This window comes from Pteropus alecto, unplaced genomic scaffold (assembly GCF_000325575.1).
Source record: "Pteropus alecto unplaced genomic scaffold, ASM32557v1 scaffold22, whole genome shotgun sequence".
Taxonomy (NCBI): Eukaryota; Metazoa; Chordata; class Mammalia; order Chiroptera; family Pteropodidae; genus Pteropus; species Pteropus alecto.
The window spans coordinates 10,997,078-11,020,299 of NW_006434839.1; the positions used below are offsets into that span (position 1 = coordinate 10,997,078).

Genomic DNA, 23,222 nt, shown 5'->3' on the forward strand with positions numbered 1-23,222 from the left:
TAGGTTTGATGGCGCTAAAGGTCCCGCTGGTAATTACTGGGTCATACTGCCCTAGATGCTGCTACAGGAGATGAGCTTCATGTGTCTCTCAGCCTGTTACATCTGCTTGGTAAACCTTGCCCTCACTCTCAAAGCTGGCTATTCGAGGGAACACTTCCTAACTCATTTTACGAGACCAACATTTCCCTAATACTTGAAGAGATAAAAACATTAAAAGAAAGAAAAACCAAAGAATAATACATCTTATGGACACAGATGAAAAAATCCTCGATAAAATATTAGCAAATTGAATCCAACAACGTGTAAAAAGAATTATACAACATGACCAAGTGCATTTATTCCAGGTATGCAAAGCTGGCTCAACATTTAAAAACCAATCAATATAATCTACCACACCAACAGCCTAAGAAGAAAATCCTATCAATTGATGTAGAGAAAACATTTAACAAAATCCAATCCCCATTCATGATAAAAACTCTCAGCAAACTAGGAATAGAGGAGAACTTCTTCAACCTGATAAAGAACATCTACAAAATCTACAGCTTAGGTTCAGGTAGCAACAAATTGTAACAAATGAGGGCCATTAAAAATGGGGGCGACTATACATATGTGGGGGCAGGGGTATATAGGAAATCTCTGTACCTTCCCCCCAATTTTGCTGTGAATCTAAAAGTGCTCTAAAAAAAAAAAAAAGGTCTATGGGTTTGGTGATATCTTTTTAGATACAATACCTAAGACGTGGACCACGAAAGAAATAATTGATAAGCTGGACTTCATTATAGTTAAAAACTTCTGCTCTTTGAAAAACAATGTCAAGAGAATTAGAAGAAAAGCCACAGATTGGGAGAAAACATTTGCAAAAGACTCATGTGTTAAAGGACTGTTATTCAAAATATACAAAGAACTCTTAAAACTCAACAATAAGAAAACAAACAACCTGATTAAAAAATGGGCCAAAGACCTTGGCAGACACTTCACCAAGGACGACATATAGATGGCAAATTAGCATATGACATGATTCTCCTCACATGTCATAGGGAAATTAAGACAACAATGAGATACCACTACACACCAATTAGAACTGCTAAAATATAAAATACTGACAATATCAGTATTGCAAAGATGTGGAATAGCAGGAATTCTCATTTGTCGCTGGGCTGGTAGAGAGCAAAATGGTACAGCCACTTTGGAAGACAGTTTGGCAGCTTCTTACCAAATTAAACATTCTCTATTCGATCCAGCAATCATGCTTGTTGTTTACCCAAAGGAGTTGAAAACATATCCAGACGAAACCCTGCACATTGATGTTTATAGCAGCTTTAGTCATAATTGCCAAAACTCGGACACGAACAAGAAGTCCTTAGTAGGTAAATGGATAAATAAACTGTAGTACATGGGACATTGGAATATTATTTTGTATGAAAAAGAAATGAGCTATCAAGACCTGAGAAAACATGAAGGAAACTTAAATGCATATTACTAAGTGAAAGAAGCCAGCCCGAAAAGGCTACATACTGTATGATTCCATTATATGACATTCTGGAAAAAGCAATACTGTAGTGGTGGTAAAAAGAACAGTGGTTGCCAGGGTTTGAGGGAGGGAGGAATGTTGAATAGGCGATGCCCTGGGGATTTCTTAGGGTGCTGAAACTATTCTGTATAATACTGTATTTGCGGATAGATAACATTATGTGTTTATCAAGACCTATAGACCTTAACAGACCAAAGAGTAAATCTTAATGTATGCAAATTTTTAAAAATTATGTAGAGGTCAGAAATCCTAAAATGAAATGAAGAGTGTGACAAAATAATCTAACTGTATTACAAATGTATGAAACAACTTCAGTGAAGGGCATAGGGGAAAAGGTGCTGATATGAGCAACTCTGGAAATGAGTTGAGTCTGTAAGACTAAAGTTAAAAGAAATTGTACGTAAGTATTGTACAAGTTTACAGATAAGGAAGAGGGGTATCTGGAATCATCCATGTAAAAATGGATTTGAGTTGGAGACATCAGTACACACACATATATTTCTTTGCTCTATCAACTGAGAGAGCCTAGAAGCCCTGACACCCCAGTAACGACAAGCCTAGTGCCCAGTTCTTTGTTTTTCATACCATTCTCCAACAAAAGGTATCACAGCTCCTTGGAGAAATATATTTTTCTAGCACTTGAGCAGAAAATATACAAGATAATCCTGGAGCATCTTGCAGTGCCAGAAAGTAAGGAAGTGTGTGTGTGTGTGTGTGCGCGCGCGCGCGCGCACGCGCGTGCGTGCACGCGTGCACGCACACACACACACAGAGCAAAAAACAAACCCACAATAATGGGAGTATGCCAAAGGGACACAGGGGGTCAATTGAAAGAGCTCCCAATGGCCGAAGCTGGAATGATTTGAGCATAAAAAGAAACAAAGTAGTATATATTGAATTCTAATCTAAATATAAGCATCCATAAGTCCATATTGATATAATTAAATTATTGGATAAATAACTGGAAGAGAAGAGAGAAATCTCCTGAGCAGAAGAAATTCAGAGGATTTATGTAGGTGCTCTGGCCTCAAGCAGGTGAAGCATAGCTTCCACTCCTGTGCGTAAGGACCTCCCTCAGAGAAGACTTGTACAGGAAGGAAGAGGAACGAATAACTTCAGCGGAGAAACCCAACAAACAGTGAAGTGATCAAGGTCGAGGTCAACAGAGATAACTCATGCTGACAGTATACACTCTTAATATGATGCAATGAAATGGCGGTTTATATCCTACCTGTTTCTTTTCTTTTCCTTTTTTTTCTTTTGGTCTTCTTCCCCAAAACCTGTAAGCCCAGTCTAAACGTGAAAAAAAACATCAGACACTCCAAGCTGAGGGGCGTTCTACAAAATATCCAACTCCTCAAAATTCTCAAAGTTATTAAAAACAAGGAAAGTCTGAGAGACTGTCCCAGCCGAGAGGAGCCTAAGAAGATGCGATGACTAAATGTAAAGTGGTGTCCTGGAACAGAAAGAGGACATTAGGGAAAAACTGAGGACATCTGAATAAAGTGTGGACTTTAGTTAATAATAACATATCGACATTGGTGTATTAATTATAACGAGTATACAGTTGTAGGTAAGACGTTAATAATAGGGCAAACTGGGTGTAGGGTGTATGGGAACTCTCTATATTATCTTTGATATTTGTAAATTGAAGACTGTCCTAAAAAATAAAGTTAATTAAAATAAAGTGTATTTTAAAATACTCAGGTCGTCCACCCCGTGCAAAGTGGGGTTGGGGGTGGGGGAAGCCTTGGGCAGCTCAGAGCTGGCAGTCCCCAGGAAACAGATTGAACTTCAGGTTTCTTTTACTGGCTGGGTCTGAAAACCCCGGCCAGGACGCACTCGCAGCACCTTCCCTAAAGTGGCAGGGCTGGTGCCCATGGGACCCAAGGAGGTACTCTCTACAGGTGGCTTAAAGAGCATTATGGGAGTGCCCTGGTCAGCTGGGGACTGAGGCGCACAGTGCCAGCCCTCCACATCTCCGTGGATTTCTTCTCCTGGCCTCCTTGGGCCCTTGGCTCTAACCCCTGAACTTTGCAGCTCTACCGGGGGTTGTCCATAGAGGTGCAGACTCATCACCCCACCAGCAAACGGAGACATTGGACAGAGTTGAGCTCAGAGATTAGGGACTCATGGGGAAAAAGAAAGGGAAAGGGGGAGCTTTTTCTGTGTCCCCAGTTCAAAGCCACAGATGGGAGGACAGTGCTCACTCCCTTCCTGGCGAGTTCGGAGGGAGGGAGCTGAGTAATCAGAGTTCTAGGAGCTGAGCAGAGGAGCGCAGGGATCTGCCGGTGTGAGAGTAGGCCCTGGGCTGGGAGAGCCGGGAGACGGCATGAAGCTTTGGGGATGGGAGCGTTTGCAACTTCAGCGCCAGGTTTAGGAATGTCCAAGGACCTTGAAGATTCCCCATGTTTTTGTAGCAAGGAAACTACTGTGCCTTTAACCTGGGAGGCACGCGCTGCTGGAGAGCGGGTTTGGAGACGGGGCGTGGTGCGCTCTGAGAAGCAGACGGCTGGCGTGAGAAGGGAACTCTCTGGACAGAGGGAGGATGGGAGTCAGAACACATAGTCTGCTAAGGGGCACCGCAGGGAGGTGTAGAAACAGCCCGGGACGGATGTCACCTCCCCCAGTGACGACCAAAAGTCTGAGGTGAGGTGTCAGACCGAAGCCGGCGAGTCTCTCGCTCTGGCTGCGCCCTGTCCTCTCCAGCTTTACGCATGGGCTTGTCTTGTCTTCTGAGGAGGGTAAGGGAGCGCCAGCCACCTCTCCGGGGGACAGATCTCTTCCCACAGCCAAGGGGCTTTATGCTAGAGGTTCCCAAGGACAGAAGAAGCCAGCAGCCAGGGCTCTACGTTAGGGTGAAGGACCGGCTGGAATGGCCACGGCTGTCCCAGAAAGGGGCGCACAGCTTGGCTGGCTGGTAGCAAGACCTCTGAGTTAATGTATAATTGTGAGCAGATGGCGGGGGCTGGCTGCAGCCTGGGGCCTGGGCCCAACTAATGAGGGACAATTAGCCCCAAACCCGGTGGGGGTGGTTGAGAGAATCAGACAGTGAAGGCAGATATTTGCTCCTCAAACAGCCTGGGCGCTGGGCAAAGGGCTGAGTGGCTGAGGCTTTGGGCAGGCGAGGCCCCCTGCTAGGGCCCTTCCTCTTTTTTCCCTCCCCCCCATCACCTCTGGGTCAAAAGCCTCTGTTTGTTCAGACCCAAGAGTGCGTCGTAAAGGCAGGGGGGAGAGGGTAGTTTATGGGGGAAATCGCTGCCACCACCATCTGCCAGGGCTTGTCCCTTCTCCCCGACACCCCTCTCTCCACCGTCACGCAGCTGTCTGCGGGAATAGAAGGTCAAGACACGAAGCCTTGCACCCCCAGATGCAGGGGGAGGTGGGAGGCGAGATGAGCAGGAAAAAGAACTAAGAGCCGGCTACCGCATGCTTCTTTGGGACCCCCTCCTACCCACGCACGGCTGAGTGAAGGGACCAGCAGTCTCAGCCGCCCTGGGATTAAGTGGGCTCCAGGGGCACTAGGGCATGTGCTGTCCTGCTCCTAGTGCTGAAAGCACTGCTGCAGTCTCCCCGCCCCCGCCCCGGCTCTGCACCAGCCTGAGGAGGCTGGAGGAGGCCGGAGGAGGAGGGGAGTGCCTGTAGGGGTGAGGTAGAAAACCCACTTCTGTAATACCTTTGGCCTTGCTTTGAGAACAAGAGTTCCCAATTCTAGGATCAAGCTGAACACATAACACCCATGCCCACTCCCCCCAAAACCAAAGCATTTACCAATGAAATGCATTTCCCCCCACCCTGGGTCTAGTCTTATTGTCCCACTTTCATCCTGCCTTCTGGGAGGGTTTCACAGAATCCTGGCACGGACACAAAGGGCTTTCCAAATTGGCTCCTTCACAAGGGACCTGCCCAAGGCAATGGCAACAGCAGAGCTTCCATGCACTGGGGGCTATGTGTCACTGCCAGCGTCCCACTCCACGGGAACCACCAGCTACTGGTGCCCCCACCCCAATAATGATCCAGATAACCCGTGATGTCCTCTGTAGGGACAGGAGGGTCATTCACAACTTAGAGTCTGAAAGCACCAAATCCCTAGTGGAATGAAGCCTGATAACATCTAGAGATGGAAGAATGAAAACCAGGCTGCACACCTCAGAAACACCCGCCCTCATCCTAACTGCCCGCCGAGGCTCATTCCCACGGCCACCACTGTCGCCAGTGTGCTGAAGTCCAGGATCCCTCTACTTCCAAGCAAGAACTCACCTTTGGTGTCACCTCTGTTAAGGAGCCAGTTGGAGAATTGGTGAGGACACTTTGCAGAGAGAACTGGTGCTATGTGACTCATATTCGTCTACGTGTACCCTCATTCTCTCAAAGATCTAGGGGCCAAGTTGGCCAGCGTTTAGGTATCAGTCTCTCTACCCATTTATCTTTTATAATACTACACAGACGACCCAAGAGTTGACTCGAAAACCCAGGTGTGTGCGTTCTGGCCGGGAAGCTGTGTCCGTGGTTCTGGAAGTAACTTTGGGCTTTTCTGCATTCGAAGCCTGGGAGACACAGTCTGAAATTCCCCATCTCCCACATTCCCCGTTCCCTACAAGAATACGGCCCCTGAGTGGGTGCGTTCAGAGTCTGGGGACCTTCATGAGAGCGGCTCTGTACTTGCTTCACGGTGGCAGGTGGACACAAGGTGGGCTCTGAAGACTTCCCGTGGAAGGACACAGTGGGTCCCTGGTTGTGGTTTGCCCTGCCTCAGGGCTGGTGTCAGTCAGCCCCATGCACACTTCCCTCCTCCTCTCTCCTCTGCTCATGGCCTGTGACATCACTGGCTGCTCCCAGAAGGCTGCCCTCTGCTCCTGAGCACGGGCTCTCTGTAGCTCTGGACCCCCTGGCAGGACTGACGCATTTGCAGAGTGGAAGCTGTTCCCAGGACCAGACCATCACCACCCCTGGAGCCTGCAGGGGCCTCGGACGCCCACGTAGCAGACTGAGACCCTCCCACTGAAGTCCCACCTCATTGCCTCCACACAGGTAGCTCACCTGCAGGCTCATTGTCTGCTCTGCCTCCCATGCTGTCTCCATGCCTTTGTGTGGCCAAGCTAAATTCTCTCCTCCTCTGTCTTTGCAGCACCCAGCCTCCTTCTCCTGTAACCCTCCCTTCTGCCTTTTCATCTTGGGAGCACCAGTTCTTTTATCAGACAAGTTAATATAAACATTGGGATATGTGGCGTGGCTATTGGGAATGGAGTTTCTGTTTGCGAGTTGGGGCATGATGATTTTAGGTTTGGAAATGACTTAGGTTTGGATATTGAACTTGAGTACCCACAGCTCCTCTGAGCTCTGGTCACCTAGGGGGGACACAGTCCTATCAAGGATGTAGAGTTTGGCTGATATTCTGAGTTCCCTCCGCCTCACTATCCCCCGCATCCTGGCAGAGCCCTTCACACTCCCAACTTGGCTCTCCTCTCTCCATTGCTTTGGTGGCAATTGCACAAACATGAAGCAGGGGTGGGGGCAGAGAAAGGAGCTGGAAATTTCCGTTTCTGGTGAGGAAATGGCTTCTAAACCTCCTTGAGTTTAATTTCCTTGGTGGCCCCTGACTTGTGGGAACCCCAGTCTGTGCCTCAGGTTTTTTTATTTTGTTTTGGTTTGGGGGAGGGGGTAGGCAGGGGGGAAACTTCTGCCTTCCTTCCTGACTTTCAGGAAAGATGAGAACTTGAAGGGGGATGTGTCTCTGCCCAGAGCGGAGTGAGCAAAAGCCAATTTAGCTGCGGAATTTAAAAAGTAGCTCTGGATTCCATACTCCCCGCGCGTTCATTGTTGTTTACCCTGTGCTAGTTTCCTCTCCCCTGCTGCTCTGTCACCTCTGTTAAGGCAAAAACTGTGTCCTTTTCCTTTTTAGTCCCTTCATCCTGAACAACCAGCAATATGCTCGATGAATACCTTATTCAGTGAATAATTGCAGATTAGTTAACTGAACCAAGATGGCATGGTTATTACAGGAAATTTCTATGCCTAAACTATTCTCTGCAGTGACTCCCGCCCTGCCAGGGCTCCAGGCACGAAAGGAAGAGGCTTCAACTCCTGTTACTTACTGGTGAAAGCAAGAAAGACACAATGGCCCATGACCTGTGTCCCTTGCTGCTCAGACACTGTCTTGTGCTCACGATGGCTTCTAAGTTGGTCAGCAGATAGCTCTCTCCTGCTTCTCACTCCCTCCCTTCCACATGCCTTCCATAAATGTTAGTTGAGTGAGTGGGTGTCTGATCCCGGAAAGCTGGTCTCTGAGAGCGAAGCTTCATGGTGAGATCTAGAACCCTCGAGAGTCAACAGGGACCAACAATCCCAGCAGGTTAGAAACTGTCAAGAGATGAATCTTCCAGGAGAAGCTAAGACTTCAAGGCTCATTTATCTCTACTTCCAGTGTGTGGGGTCAGAGCCTCCATGCCTGGGGGTACAGCTGAGCCCCATGTTTCCCCAGAGCTTCCTGGAGAGTATAAAAAACAGAAGCAAGACTCTCCCCTGAAGTGCTCTGAAGGAGCTTTCTGGCTGGTGGTTTGGGAAAACTCACTTCGGGAGCTGCTAGACAGTGAAGGCAGAGCCTTGAACCTGGTCTCCAGCCTCAGACCAGGGCAACTGGGATGTTTGGTCACGGATGCCCTCTCCTGGCTGGGCAGAATATCCTAAGTTTTGGTTTTTGACCCTATTGAGTCTGAGCGTGGGAGGCAGAAGCCCTGGCCCAAGTGTGTCACCCAGGGGTCAGAGACAACAGTTGTCCACTTGGAAAAGGGGGAGACCTGAGCATATGGCGGCATCACCCCTTTCCACCTCCTAGACCTCTCGTAATGGACGTGCGAGAAATGAGAGCCCTCTCAGGCCCCGTCGAGACATCCAGAAAGATCTAGTCCTCTACTAGCCCTGTGAGGTTTTAGGTCATCGCTGAAGGGTTTAAATAAAGAAATTTTGAATTTTCTTGGCCAACCTACTGGTAAATTTTAGAAAGCGGACCCTTTATCTCAAAACACTGTATCACCCAAATGACCCCCAATTATTGTAGGCCCAGCCCGAAGACCAAGGAAGGCTCTCTCAGGAGGAACCCCCTCCCCAGTCTGCCCAGTTCCTGCCCTTTTGTGAGGAGGGTCAGCCTGGAGCATGCCGCAGGACGGTAGGGGGCCTGGGAGGGGTGGGAAGAACAGGGCGGCGTGCGGAGGGAGGGCTCTACCTCAGGGCTCTGCTTCCATCCATGTGGATTCATCTTCCCTTGGCCAGGGTTCTGGGGAAGCTTTGCTCTGTCACCCTCCCCCTGCTCCATGGTTCTTCCCTTAGATGATGAGGGTCAGTGCAAACGGTCACAGAGGGAAGACTCACCCGTGTGCCTGCTCCCAAAGAACATGGCATGTTTGGTTCATGTCCGGAAGCAGAAGGGGAGCAGTCCCCTCAGGGGAGGACTTTCTCTATGGTGGGAAGCCAGGTTGGAGGGGCCTGAGTAACCCTCCCCTAGGAGGGTCCTTCATGCCACAGGTGGGCCGGGGGGAGGGGCGATGCGGGGTGTGGATGCCTCCCTCTCATGCCCAGGGATCAGCAGTGTGAATCAGCTGGGGGGATTCTTTGTGAATGGTCGGCCCCTGCCCCTGGACACCCGGCAGCAGATCGTGAGGCTGGCAGTCAGCGGGATGCGGCCCTGTGACATCTCACGGAGCCTGAAGGTAGTGTGCTGGGACTTTCACCCGGTGATGGGGACAAGAAGCAGGGAGAAGGGGCTCCTCTTAAGGCAAGTATGGGGCTGTTGCAGACTCTGAGGACCTTTAGGGCTTGTTGTTTGGGGGAAAGAAGAAGACCCTCTTGGGGGCTGGAATGGGAGCTTCACGCTCCCAGTAATGAGGCTGGATCCTCAAATCTGTGGCCTGATCCAGTAGGTCTTACTTTGCCTTGTAGCCTCCTTCTGTTCCAGGGACACTCACCCTCTACCCATCATGCCATACCTGTCCCTGATTCTCACCTGACCCAGGTATCTAATGGCTGTGTGAGCAAGATCCTAGGGCGTTACTACCGCACAGGTGTCTTGGAGCCCAAGGGGATTGGGGGAAGCAAGCCACGGCTGGCCACACCCCCTGTGGTGGCCCGAATAGCCCAGCTGAAGGGTGAGTGCCCAGCCCTCTTCGCCTGGGAGATCCAACGCCAGCTCTGTGCCGAAGGGCTTTGCACTCAGGACAAGACTCCCAGTGTAAGTGCCCTCTGCTCCCGTACCAGGGCTGACACGCAGGTTGTCTGGGGAGAAGAAGGTCCCTTCTTACTTGGGTGTGGGACCATCCCAGGCTGGAGGCGGGGCCCCTGGGCTCTCTTCTGACCCATATGTTTTTCTCCTGAAAAGTAGTGGTGGTGAGACAGGTGAGAAGAAGAAAGTGTGGGGGAGAGAGAGAAAGAGAGAGAGGAGGCCGCCCTTAGAAACTACGTGTGGGTCAGCACGAGAGAAAGGACACTGGGGAAATATCCTAAGGATGCGACTCTGGGACTGGGCATCATCTCCCCACTCAACACCCCGACACTCCCAGGTCTCCTCCATCAACCGAGTCCTGCGGGCACTACAGGAGGACCAGAGACTGGCCTGGGCACAGCTCAGGTCACCAGGTGGGTCTTGGAGCTGCCCCCGCCCCCCAGGGATGATCAGAGCCAAACCTAAGATTTTACAGTTCTCAAAGCCCTTTCTTGTTCTTTCTTGGATCACCTGCATAACATGAAAATAAGGAGGGCCTTAACCAAAGTCACCAACTAATTGTTGGCAGGTCCTGGAAGAGAACCCAGGTTCCCTAGCCCCTAGGCTCACAGGATCTTCTACACCCTCCCTCTGCCTCACACACAGCTTCTCAGAGCACCCTGTGTTCTGTAGGATCTCGCTAACCTGGACCAACCTTGCTGCTGTTTTCCCCCAAACACCAAGCACGGAGCCCACAATGGCACTGAGTGTGCCTCCCCCCAAGTGCCCCTGCAACGACCTCCAAGTAACTGTGAATGCCCCGCCAGTGCAGCTCTGCTCTGATACCCATGCTGTCCCCTGTCCGCAGCCCAAGGGCCCTGGGGACACCATCTGACCAGAGGAATCACCGTCACAAACCACCACAAGCCATTGTCCCCCTTTGCAGTTATTTTGGCTCCGGTTCCTCGCAATCCCCATAGTGGCTTTGAGGCTCCCCGGGGGCCCCACCCAGGGACTGGCCATCGGAATCGGACTATCTTCTCCCCAGGCCAAGCTGAGGCGCTGGAGAAAGGTGCTGGGACTGGGGTGGACGCTGGGTCAGAGGGGCTCGGTGTGACACATGGAGGCAATGACCCTGAGGCCTGTGGGCACAGGTTGAGAGGTGGAGGCTATGGACGGCCCTGCCTCAGGGAGGAGGGTGGTTTAGGGTTGCAGCAGGTGGGCACTGGGGGCTGAGGGGGCAGTCCGTGCCTCACTCCTCCCCCCATGACCTTGCTATGAGCCTTGGTCTCCACAGAGTTCCAGCGTGGGCAGTATCCTGATTCAGTGGCCCGTGGAAAGCTGGCGGCTTCCACCTCTCTGTCTGAGGACACGGTGAGGGTGAGTAAGCTGTGCCACGCAGTACGCACAAACCACAAGGGCAGAGTCTGTGCCAGGAAGGCTCTGGGTTCTGGTGAGGTGGAGAAAGGGGCAAGAAGGGAGAAACAAATTTTTTGGAGCAGAAATAGGAGACAAGACTCTCTTTGATCCCCTTCTGCGGATTTCTCCCTTCCTGACTCCAAGCTTTTGAGTTGAAGAAGGGGCCAGAGAGCAAAGGTCAGAGATGGAAGGGAAGACATCAGGTCTGAGGAAGGGTCTGTGCTCTGAGTCCAGGCCAGGAGCAGGCGCTGAGAGCAGTAGGTGCCAGATAGTAGAGAGAACAGTCAGCTACTTCGTTTCCGCCCTCCCTCAGGTCTGGTTTTCCAACCGAAGAGCCAAATGGCGCCGACAAGAGAAGCTCAAGTGGGAAATGCAGCTTCCAGGTGATTTCTCTGCCCATCCGTCCATCCAACTACCCACCCACCCAGCCACCCATCCATCCATCCACCAAAACATTTACTCGGCGCCTCCCGTGAGCCAGTGTCGGACGCTGGGCACACACAGTCCCTGCTCTTCAAGGCTGCACTGTCCTCAGTTTAGCATCCCTGGGATTTAATCCTTCTTCCCTGGTCTCCAAAGGCTCTGCCTTGGGGAGGAGGGCAGTTTAGGGTTGTAGCATCCACCTTCTCTCACCCTTTTCCTAGAACCTCCCCACTTCTCATCACCACTCCCCACTCCCTGGATTCCAGTTACTCCCTCTGAGTGGATCCACCCTCACCTTGTAGGTGCTTCCCAGGGTCTGACTGCACCGACTGCTTCCCCAGGGATTGTCTCTGCGCAGGTATCCAGGAAGAGAGGGGAGCTTGTGAACTGGGAGGACTGAAGGGCTCACCGCTTCTCCCATCCCAGGGGAAGCCTGAGCCAGATTTCACGACTGCCCCAGCCCCCACAGTGCTCACTTCCAGAAAGTGCCATCCTCATAGTCTATTATGTGAATGGTACTCTCTGCAGTTGTACAGGATACAGCCTGGAGGATGGGCAGCCCTGGGGTCCCAGTGCTGTCAAACAGGAGGCAACACTGGCAGCTGAGGGGTCCCTCTTGCTTTTCCTAGCAATCCCCTGCCATGCCTACAGTGGCCCTGCCTGCCCTGGAATCCTTGGGTCCCTCTTGCCATCAGCTGTGCTGGGGGACAGCATCAGACGGGTGTCTGAGTGACACCCCACCCCAAGCCTGTCTCAAGCCCTGCTGGGGTAAGAACCAGGCCAGGCCTCACTCCCGTGGACTGTGGGGAGGGTCAGCTGATTCCTTGGCCCACAGGAGGGCATGAGTCTCCAGTAGAGGTCATCAGAGGAATCTTGGTTCAGCTCTCCTTCTTCTTTGCATGGCCCACAAAGCTGGGGAGACTAGTACCCCCTGAGCCCATAGTACCACTACCAGTCATAGCAGGAAAAGAGGGTGGGATGGGAATTAAGTGTATCTATCTAGGGTAGAGAACAGATGTCTATGACTCTCCCCATCAGTGACTTTGGGGGTGGGGCGGCAGCAACAAGCCCAAGCTCACACTTTCTTTGTCACTGCAGGCTACCTGTCCCCCACAGCTGAGCTCCCTGGATTCGGTACTGCTCTGTCATCTTTGCCCTTCCTTCCACTGCCCCCGCCGCCAGGCTTGGTGCCCCTTAGGCCTGGCTCTGACCTGGCTCCCCACTACTGACAGGCCTGGGATGAGGGAGGAGGGCCAGAGTGGAAAGGAGATGGAGTGGGGAGGATCTAATACCGGCCTGCCCAAGCAGGTCATTGCTCCTCGCTCCTCCCTGCCTCTCCTCCTCATCTGTGGACCTTGCCTGGCCCTACCCTGCTGCCCCTCCTACTCACCACCTGATTCTAGGGGCTGGAGAGCCATGCCTGCCCACTTCTCGCAGTGGCCTTAAAAGGCCTCCACCTGGCAGTAATAAAAACATTTTAAAATTAGCAGTAGTTCCTGTTGTCCATCACGTTTTTCCCATGAGTACTCATACTCCCACCCTTATATTTAACAATTATAAACAGTTTGCTCTATCTATTATCTATCTATCATCTATCATCTGTTAATCTATATATCTATCTTATCTATCTACATATGTATGTGTCTACCATCTATCTAATGCATTTATGTGTCTATATAACTGTATGTATGTACATATGTCTGTACCTATCTATCTACCTACCTACCTCTTTATATATGTATCTACATATCTCTATATTGGTGTTTAGGTGGTCGTATACCCACACATATGCACACATAAACACATGCACACACACTGATAGTAGATCATGGCATATCACCTCTAAGTCCTCCAGCGTGCATTTCCAAAAAAAAAGGAACTTGTCTTACATAACCATGATACCATTACCATATCTCAAATTGACAATAATTCCTTAACCTAAAAAAAGAGACGTTCATTCCTGAATTGCATATGTATTTTGGCACAGCAGCAGAATGAGAATGCTACTTTTCACATTCTGCTCGTCCCTTTATACATGCTCCTGGGGTATGTCTGCTTGCTGCTTTTTGGCCATCAGTTTCAAATTTGCTCAATTTTGTCCCCTGCAGGGAACTCTCTAGGCTACTCCTGGGAAGCCTTGGGATGTAGGAGAAAAAAGAATATGGGGAAAGTGGGTGAAAATGGGGTATTGGGAATAGAGAATGGGTTCAACCTTCTACATTCTTCTCTTTTTGAGGAGAAGGGATGGAATGATGATAGTGCAAAGTGGTGGGGGCAAGTTTATGCCCATCCCGGGCAGGTACTGATCCAGAAGTAATCCTTCAAAAGGTCTCTATCATTAAACACTCTAGAACTATGCTGTTCAATAAGTAGCTACCAACTACATGTGGTTATTGAAATGTTACAAAAATTAAATAAAATGAGTACTCCATTTCCTCACTCACACTAGCTGGATATCAAGTGCCCAAGAGCCCCATGTGACCCATGGCTGCTGTACTGGACAGTAAACATTATGGAACATTTCCATCAGCACAAGTTCTATGGGACAGCACAGCTCTAGAATGAAATTGCAAGGGTAATAGAGTACACTCCGCCCCTGCCCCACCTCTCTGATCTCAAGCTGGAGACCTTGCTGGACAGATTGCCTACGGTAATGAGCAAGGCTTTGCGGGGTGACACTGCACAGCACGGTCTGAGAATAAGCCATTCACTTCAGTGATAGGATTGACTTCAGCAATGGAAGAAGCTGTCAGCCGAGACCCCATGGCTGAGCACATTCAAGTGGAGGACAGATGGCCATTTGTGGGAAACAGGGCATGAAAGAGAAAGTACGTGTGTGTGTGTGTGTGTGTGTGTGTACGTGTGTGTGTGCAATCTAGGTTAACACACCTTTCATGTGTGTGTGGTTTTTCATGTGTGCATGCATGCCCACACATCTGAGTGTGTATACATATTGATGGAATGCTGACAAGGAGATTCTGCATTAAATGACCTCCAAGGTCCTATGTCTCTGAAGGATGTATTCCATTCCACTTCTGTGGCCTGTCCTTAATGTCCTCTGGGAAAGGAGATGCCCTGGTCTACTGTTCTTGACCTTCACTTATTGTATTAAAATTTTTACAAAACTCTTTTATATCTCTTGAGGAGAAACATACTTACAAAACCCCGAGGTCATTTTCCTCTCTCCAAATGGAATCTCTCTCTTGTTCTGATTTCAGCTTCTCTTCTCAATGAACTTAAAAACCAGGCACTCATTATGGTGTGGTGCAATTTTCCCATGGTGGGGGCCGGGCATCACTGTTGGTATTTGAGAACATTTTAGGAGATGCATGGGTGCTGTTTTAAATACTATTTAGTCAGAAATGAAAAACTGATTCCCTTTTCAACTCCTTTTCATTCCAATTGCATCAAAGAGACAGTCTTCATTTTAGTCCTAATCTTTAGCCTCTGTAACAGTTAATCTTTTTAACCGAGAGAGAAAGGGAGCCTTAAGCTCTGAGCCTTGGGCAGGGAAGGGAAAATCTAAGGAGGACTGATAACATCACTTTGTTTTCATTTTATTTATATTTATGGTCACTTTTTGTTTATGGCAAGCGATTCTGATCTTCCATTTTATGATAGTGATTAAAAATATTCCTTTCTAGGTTTTAAGCCAGCCCTGTCCATTGTTCTTGTGCATCTAGGTTAACACACCTTTGAAATGCCAGATGTAATACCCCTTGAAGACAGCAGTAATCTTGTTAATTATCCTGTAATCCAATCCCTGCCTTGGTTTCTCCAATCTTCCTTTCGTCCCCTCCTTAATGTCAAATGAGTAAAGGAAGCTGCAAAACTGTTATTCTCGGAAGCATTTGAGATCTTGCTCCCCAGCATATGTCATCAGTTTGGGCCCAAATAAACTCTTAGAAAAATTTTTCTAAATAAATGTACGTAAGAGTCTATGTCACTACAAACATTAATAGCGCAGATGGCAGGTAGATAAACATCAAAGTTATGAAGACAGTGCAAGAATGACAGTCACTTTGGAAGCTCTGTTTTGATGGAAAGAGGAGTGGACATCAGCGTCCACTCTAATTGAAGAATTGAGTCAGAGGTCCTGGCCATGCGACCTTGGGCAAACCACTCCAGCTCCCTGTAAAAGGTGGGCAGTGATGGGGAAAGTGCCTGCTGTGCCCGACGGACTGGATCAAAGGTAATGATAAGGTGGGCTGATATGAAAACTTCATGGGGCGGTGGGTTGGTGGGGAGGGGTGAGCTATATAGGCATAAGGAGTTATTACCATTATGCTGTGCCCATAAAATTATGAATCCTTAATTCTTTCTAAACCAAAAAGACATTCAGTCATATCTGGATTCTGAATCTTTCAAGGCAAGACTGACTCCTCATGATATGACTGGGAAAAGTCTAATGGTTCTGGTGGGGGTGGGGAGGATCAATGGAAGAACTGGTTACCATGTGGTCTCCCCTCTTCTGGCTAGAATGTGGAGTGGCTTAGAGCCTCAGTCTCACCCGCCCCCACCCATCATTCAGACCCTACTGTGTACTGAGTCAGATGCACACCAGGGTCTTGGGGATGGCCTTTTGTGATGTATTGCTAGAAACAGGTGTTTCGCTAAACTGGGTAGGAAAAGTTGTGTAACAGATATTCTTCTCATGGATCTTGACTCTGGAGTTCCTGTTCCGTTTAGTGTAGTAGTTTCTCCTGAAGGAATTGGATTTTGGTAGGTGATATTCCATTGGCCTGGGGAGGGAAGAGGAAATATCAGTCAGTCATTTGCTGATCTCTGGCTTTGAGGGAAAATCTTAGTAAGGTCCTGTGGGAAGAGAGAGAATAAAATGATCTGTCCCATTCTTGATGAGTGATTACACAGATATGTGAAGTTATAGGAAAAGGCAGCAGAAATTATTTTTTGAAATCAAATTAATGGTGAACAAATACCATCAGAGTTCACAGGAGACTGCAGTAAACAAGTAAAAACTTACTAAGAGTTCAAACTGGATTGAGAAAGTCTTCCGATAGAGTGAGAGTGTACTGGGTGCCAGGCTGTTTACTAGACATTTTGCAATCATCTCATGTGACACAACAAATCCTATGAGATAAATACTCCCATTTTACCCATGAAAAGCAGACTTTCAGAGGTTCATTTGCCCAAGGTCAAACAAGTTTAACGGATAAAAATCTAATTAGAACTCAGTTCTGAGTCCAGAAATGAGCTCTTAACCATGACGATGCACTGTCTACTAGGATGTCAGGCCTGGAAGGAGCCTGAGAAATTTAGTTCAGTCCAAATCCTTCATGGAAAAGATCAGAAAACGGGCCCAGTGGGGTTTCATTTTATTTTTCCCAGTTTGGCCACAGTAAAGAGTTTATATAGAATATTGGTAGAAGATGGAGGGAAGGAGTGACTATATATATTGGGGGTCTACGCCTAGGTTCATATTGTCATTTAGCCTTTACACCACTCTATAAAGAAGATGTTCCCATTTCACAGATAAAGAAACTAAGGCTTAAAAATGTTAAAGCAATTTTCCCAAGGTTACAGAGCTAGGAAGGACCAAGCCTTACCAGCTTCTGGTTCCAGGTCTGTATGATATCAAAACCAAAGCTTTTTCTACAACATCCTCATGACTTTCCAAGCCAGGAGAGAGGGGTGGATTGTGAAGGAACAGGTGTAAGAGCAGTGAGGTGCCTGCCCTGAAGAGCTTTGAACAGGCAGTGATGGCATGGAGGTAGCATTTTAGGAGAGCGGACTCAAACTCGGTGTAGAGAACAGATTAGGTGGGGATGCATCTGGCGGCAGGAAGTGCTGCTGGGGAGCCCTTGTTGCAATGCAGGCTTTTGGTGAAAGGGCTGGAACCACTTGTGGTAATTGTAATTAAAAAGGAACAAGCATTCGTGAGGTGTTTCTAAGGAAGTAGCCAACAATTTTCAGGGTTTGGTGAAGGGAACAAAAGGGGGGAAGGAGAAATGGTGCTGAGACCTTAAGCCTGAGAGTCTGGGAGGATGGTAATGCCCTAGAAGGCCAAAGGGACAGTAGGAAGAATAATCTTTGGAGGGAATGATGGGAAGGCTGATTTTGAAGGAATGGCAGGACAAAGTCAACTGTCAATCAGGAAGTTGGAAAGACATGAGGTTAGAGTTCAGGAGAAGGGCCAAGGCTGCAGATAAATATCTGGGAGCCATCAGCACCCCAGGAATCCAGGGGTAAGGATAGGAAATGCATAGGGTAGAAAGTATATCCTCAATATTACTCTTTCTGAAAAATGGGGCAAAAGTCTGCATTTTGATAGAGAGAGACAGATGCACAGGTACACCTCATCCTGTCCCTTGCAGCCTTGCTCGCACGCACATGTGTCAGTGAAGCCCAATAGTGAGAAATCTAGATTTGATTTCTCTTCTTTCCAGCTCATCTAGGATTAGAAGCCCTGAGAGGAAAGACACAGATTTGGAATAATGTCTGGAGTTGATCTAGTCGTGGGACAGAAGTCAGCGTTCTGGTCTTACATGCCTCTCCACTCACCTCCCTTGTCTTTTTGCCCCTCAGCTCCTGTTCCCCCAAGCCAGATCCTTACCCATTGTGCCTTACCTAAAATTCCCAAATACACTCTTTGGTAATGTCCTCGCTGTCTGCCAACAGGGTGCCACTTCGGTCGGATCGCATGTAGAAGCCATTGGGTGCTAGCACCGTGAGCAAGTTGCTCCCCTGAAGCTCGATACAGAAGTTGAGGGCGAACTTTCCCCAAGGGCGAAAGGTGCCAAAGGATGTTATCGACCAGAAGGATCCACCCTGTGCTGGGAGGGAAGAGCTCACTCAGGTCGGTGGGCCATTCAAGAGGGAGTCCCCCAGCAGTGCAGCCTCTCTGAAGAGGCTCCCAGGAGACACGCCACCACCCTGGATGCCCTACCCTACCTGCATTGGCAGATTCCCCATATGGAAACGCAAGAGGCTGGTTTCTGTTCTGACAACCCACTCTGGGGGCCGTGAAGTGCGGACACAAACAGAAACTTTGCTTTTCCTTTTCTGATGAACAGACCCTGAGTGGTAGGCCCTGAGGTCTGAGCTGGGGCTAAGGCTGGGCTGGACTGTGAACTGAGGGTGGGGATGATTACTCACCCTGGAAGTGGTAGATGCCCTGGCGGCAGGGCAGCAGGTGAATGCAGTCCGGCTGATCCATGTTGCAATGCATGAGGTCCTGTTCTGACGAGGTGCCCACATACCCATAACGACCTCGCAATGCAAGGAAGGGGCGGTTGGCTAATCGAATCCCAAATTCCTCATTTGGGCCTGAAAGAAATAGGAAGGAATTATCTGGATGGGATGCCTCTAGAGACTTTCCCAGATAGGAGCAGGAAGGGAGATGCTAATTGCAGAAACGAGTTGCCAATATTTTAACATGCAGTGAACACCTACGGTGTGCCAGGTCTTATGCTAGGCGCTTGTGGAATGTTTGTGAAAGCACTTAGTAATTTTAATATTTTTCCTTCGAGATGTGTGAATCTATTTAATCCTCGTGATAATCCTGTGAGGCAGGCCGGTTAGATATCAATCATCTTCATTGATAACGAAAACAATAAAACTGCAGCTCTCAGGGGTGGTTTGCCCAAGTGATGACAAAAATTCAATGACTAAAAGCAAGTATACAGATCCAAAACTTCTGACCCCAACTCCAGTGCTCATTCCAGCATGTCCCAGCTCCTTCTGAAAGCATCTCTGACTTGGAATTAGCTGGCTGGAAGGCTGTTTAGCTCACCTGGAATGGTGGCATTGGCCATTAGCAGGCCATCGGGTGCGATGCTCAAGAAGCGTCCACTAGCAGTCTGCAGCATGATCTTGCCACAATTCCAGTGCATATGGAAGAAGGTGTCACACTCCAGCCGGTGCCCATTAGCCATCACTGTCCTATGGCGCCTCTGGAGAAAACATTGGGAATGAGAAGGAAAGCAAGGAATTCAAATCTCAGCTTTCTTCCCATCATTTTTATTCCTAGACCCTCTTCCCCACATCCCACCCACTAGCCTTTTTCATTCTCCCAAGGTATGCTTTATGCTTTTTGGAAAACGTATTATGACCTCAGCTCTCCATTTCCTCAGTCTGTGCTGTATTCCAGAGCCCAGTATCAAAAAGGAACCCAGATATACCACATAGAGAAAAATAAACCTCAGCCCAAACTTTAAAATCGTTTTGAAATGGATCATAGCCATAAAAGTGAAGCTAAACTATAAAACATCTAGAAGAAAACAAAGAAGAAATTTTGTAACTTGGGAGTAGGCAATGATTTCTTGGGACAAAAAAAAGCACTAACCATTTATAAACAGAGAAATTGAATTTTATCAAAATTTAAAACTTGCTGCTCAAAAGACACAACTAAATAAATGGAAAGGCAAGCCACAGATTGGGTGAAAACATTTACAATACGTATATTTGGCAAAGAACTTGAAGACCTTAGAACATATAAAGAATTCTTACAACTCAATAAAAAGACAAACAACACAATAACAAATGGGCAAAAAATATGAACAGATAGATTCCTCACAGAGAAAACGTATAAATGGCCAATAAGCTCATGAAAAGATGCTCATATATTATTAATTATAAAGAAAATGCAATTTAAAGCCACAATAAAATGCTACTACACACCAATTAGAGTAGCTAAAATTAAAAAGACAGACAATACCAAGTGTTGATGAGGATGTGGAGCAATTAGAACTCTCGTACATGACTGGTGACAATGTAAAATGGTACAGTTGCTATAGAAATCTATTTGACATTTTCTTATACAGGTAAATGCACATTTATCACATGACCCAGTAGTTGCAATCCTAGGTATTTGCTCAAGATAATTGAAAATATAAGCCCACAAAAAGACTCATGCATGAATATTCGTAGCAACTTATTCATAATAGCCCAAATTGGAAACATTCAAGTATTCATCAACAAGTGAATGGATAAACAAATTATGCTTGTGTTTATGAGTAGTATTATGAAATAAAAAGGAATGAACTACGGATACATGCAACATGATGGATGAATTCAAATATATTATGCTGAGTGAAAGAAGCAGACCTACTGTAACATTAGGATTCCATTTATATGAAATTCTGGAGTAGGGAAATGTAATCTACAGTGATAGACTACATATTAGTGGTAGTGGGGAGAGCAAGGCTGGAAGGGAACTGACTGGAAAGGGGTAAGAGGGAATTTCTGTGGTGATAGCAATATTCTCTAACTTGTGAAATGGTTGAGGCGTGGTGGCTTAGGCATGTACATTTGTCAAAACTTATTGAATTGTCCACTTAAAACGGGTGCATTTTATTGTATGTAAATTATGCTTCGATGAAGTTGATTTTTTAAAAAAGAGGTCCTGTTGGATGAATATAGGCCCTCTGGGTGAAAATAAATGTTTATTGACAAGGACTTCTATGGTTTACCTCACCATCTGGTCATCTTCCTTGAAGAAGGAGAAAGTATGTCCAGAGAGGGAGAACCCAGAGCTTAAGAGTTGTCTTGCTCAGAAAGCCAAGGTCTTACCTGGGCTAGATAGTAGCCATTGGCTGAACGAAGCTGCAAGTTGTGGTTCTCATTGTCACTTTCAAACTGGAACAGTGACATTGGGGTTATGTGCTCAGAGGCTGCATACACCTCAACATCTGCAGAGGAAGAACATGCCATGAGAACCCTGAGTCTGGTCTTACCCGCAGTCTCAGCCCCTCCTCCAAGTTTCATGGCTGGGGTTCCCTCTGCTTTCTCTCCTCAGCCTTCATCACTTTCTGGTGAATCGTAGTATCCTAGAGAAGACCCAGGCCACTTTCCCCTAAAGCCTATGCCCCTGCTTTATCACCCTTCTCTACAGCACAGAGATTCTCTTAGGACCCCAAGATCTTCCTTAGGAACAGGTTCCAAAATCCTCGCTGATCCCAAACACATTTTTCTTTTTTCAGCAGCCAGCCCTCCCTCCTTCCATGGCTGTGTTGGACCCAGCACTTGCCGTAGACGATGGAGAGGAACTTCCGAGTCTTCGACCTGAGGCTCACCCAGGTCGGGCAGTGCTGTAGGATGAACCACTCCTCGCCCCTATGGGGATTAGAGCCCAGGGCCAGGAGCAGGCGTGGGCCCTGTGCGTACAACATGCCTCCTTCTCCATCACTCAGTGCCACGAGCCCTCCAGGCCGCACTTGCATGTGAAAAGCTGTCTGTGTTGAAGGTTGGGAGACCAGCCGGTCTATGTGGGACAAGAAGGAGTGTGTAGAGGTCTCCAGGTGGTAGCATCCATCTTGGTAATGCAACAAGAAGCCACATTCCTCCAGGCAGGGAACTGGTGCGTCCACCCAGACTCGACCCGTGGTGGGGTCGGCCCTGGCATAGCAGCGGTTGAGGGGGCTGTAGAGGACCACATGGGCATGCAGGGCTGGCCGAGGGGTCCACATGTGGTAAGCTGAGAGGACCCGGGAGTTGCAGAACACATCCTCGCCATCAGACTCCAGATAACGACTACTGATGATGCACTGGAGGGTCCACTTGCCATTTCGGTGGAAACGGAGCAAGAAGCATCCGTGGTGGCTGGTCCTCGGCCGGCCGTAGCACAGAGTGCCATCTGCCTCACATAGAAGGTAGAGGCCCTTCAAGCTCCTTAGTCGCACCACAGCCTGTGTGTCGTGCTCGTTGCTCACCAGGACCTCCCAGGTCTGAAGCATTGGGAGGGAGAAGAGGGAATCAGTACTTCCAAGTGACTAGACAGAGCAGCCCTGCAACTGTCACCCCTGGCATCACCCCAGCACCTTCACTGAGACCAACCAACTTCCCTTCCACATTGGCCTCCTTGCTGTCGGCTCCTCCACCCTCTCATCCAACAGTTATCAAAAGATCTCAGCGCACCGCTAGCACTGGAGCCATAGGGCTTCTCAAGAGCCCAAGAGAAGTTCTACATGCCTAACTCCTCCAACTGACAGAAGGTAACCTCTCTCCCTTGACCACTTCCTTCAATGTCTAATGTCTCAAGAAATGTTGTGGTTTGTCTTCTTTCTTTCTCTCTCATTGTTGTGCCTGGATAGCACACTCGGCCAACACCTCCATCCCCAAAAGCCACCCTCCCTACATGGCAAGAGAAAAGACCTCTTACAAGCAGACCTGGGCTCCAGGGATGAGGGTGGGAGCACAACATCTGACATACAATGGTTTACTTCAGGTGCGATCAACTCTATTATAATTGGCAGGCACTTGCTACTGCCTCACTCTGTAGTACCATCCCGAAAGTGCCTATATCCCTCTTTAAAATGAGAACCAACTCTCTGCCAGGGCTCCTAGAGCACCCCATTCTCAAACTACAACCAGAACAGAAACACAGGCTTTGTGATAACTCCACTGATCCAACTACCCCTGGAAGCCCACAATTCTGCCTTCCAGCCTGGGCTTTCTATCCCTCCTCTTTATGATGACACAACCACTCTGTGCTGGTATGGAGGGTAGGAGGCAGCCAGAGCAAGACAGAGTAGCAAGGCCAGGGTCGAGGCTTTACCTCCTGGAATAGATCTAGAGGTGGGTATGGAGCAATGATGATCTGTGAGTAAGAGCTTGGGGTAGGAGGGTCTTGGTCTGGCAATGGCAGAGGCTGGGAAAGTAATTGAGAGTGCACCCCTTACCCCTACCCCCAACCCC

General features: G+C 48.5%; 2 protein-coding genes across 2 annotated transcripts in view; one reads left to right on the plus strand and one right to left on the minus strand.

Moving 5' to 3' along the window:
- Positions 1-8,890: 8,890 nt before the first annotated feature.
- PAX4 (paired box 4) lies at positions 8,891-13,013 on the plus strand. The gene is made up of 9 exons (XM_006910665.1): positions 8,891-9,237; positions 9,540-9,755; positions 10,084-10,159; positions 10,672-10,797; positions 11,023-11,105; positions 11,458-11,527; positions 11,870-11,925; positions 12,197-12,339; positions 12,671-13,013. Exons 1-9 carry the CDS (start codon positions 9,073-9,075, stop codon positions 13,011-13,013), a joined length of 1,278 nt encoding a protein of 425 aa, XP_006910727.1. The 5' UTR covers positions 8,891-9,072.
- A 2,095-nt stretch (positions 13,014-15,108) lies between these two features.
- FSCN3 (fascin actin-bundling protein 3) overlaps positions 15,109-23,222 on the minus strand; it is an 8,723-nt gene continuing 609 nt past the window's right edge. Inside the window, exons 2-7 of the mRNA XM_006910548.2 lie at positions 21,556-22,252; positions 21,099-21,217; positions 19,321-19,480; positions 18,684-18,854; positions 18,156-18,361; positions 15,109-16,309 (exon numbers count right to left, since the gene is read on the minus strand). Coding sequence (XP_006910610.1) covers positions 18,156-18,361; positions 18,684-18,854; positions 19,321-19,480; positions 21,099-21,217; positions 21,556-22,252 — 1,353 coding nt within the window. The 3' untranslated portion in view covers positions 15,109-16,309. The remainder of the gene's footprint in view (positions 16,310-18,155; positions 18,362-18,683; positions 18,855-19,320; positions 19,481-21,098; positions 21,218-21,555; positions 22,253-23,222) is intronic.

Bases quoted from the DNA above. Each gene is read 5' to 3' on its own strand.
- PAX4 (XM_006910665.1), top strand. From the start codon at position 9,073: ATGCGGGGTGTGGATGCCTCCCTCTCATGCCCAGGGATCAGCAGTGTG. The intron at 9,756-10,083 runs GTAAGTGCCCTC...CGACACTCCCAG, and splicing joins CTCAGGACAAGACTCCCAGT to GTCTCCTCCATCAACCGAGT. The intron at 10,160-10,671 runs GTGGGTCTTGGA...CCCCCTTTGCAG, and splicing joins GGCACAGCTCAGGTCACCAG to TTATTTTGGCTCCGGTTCCT.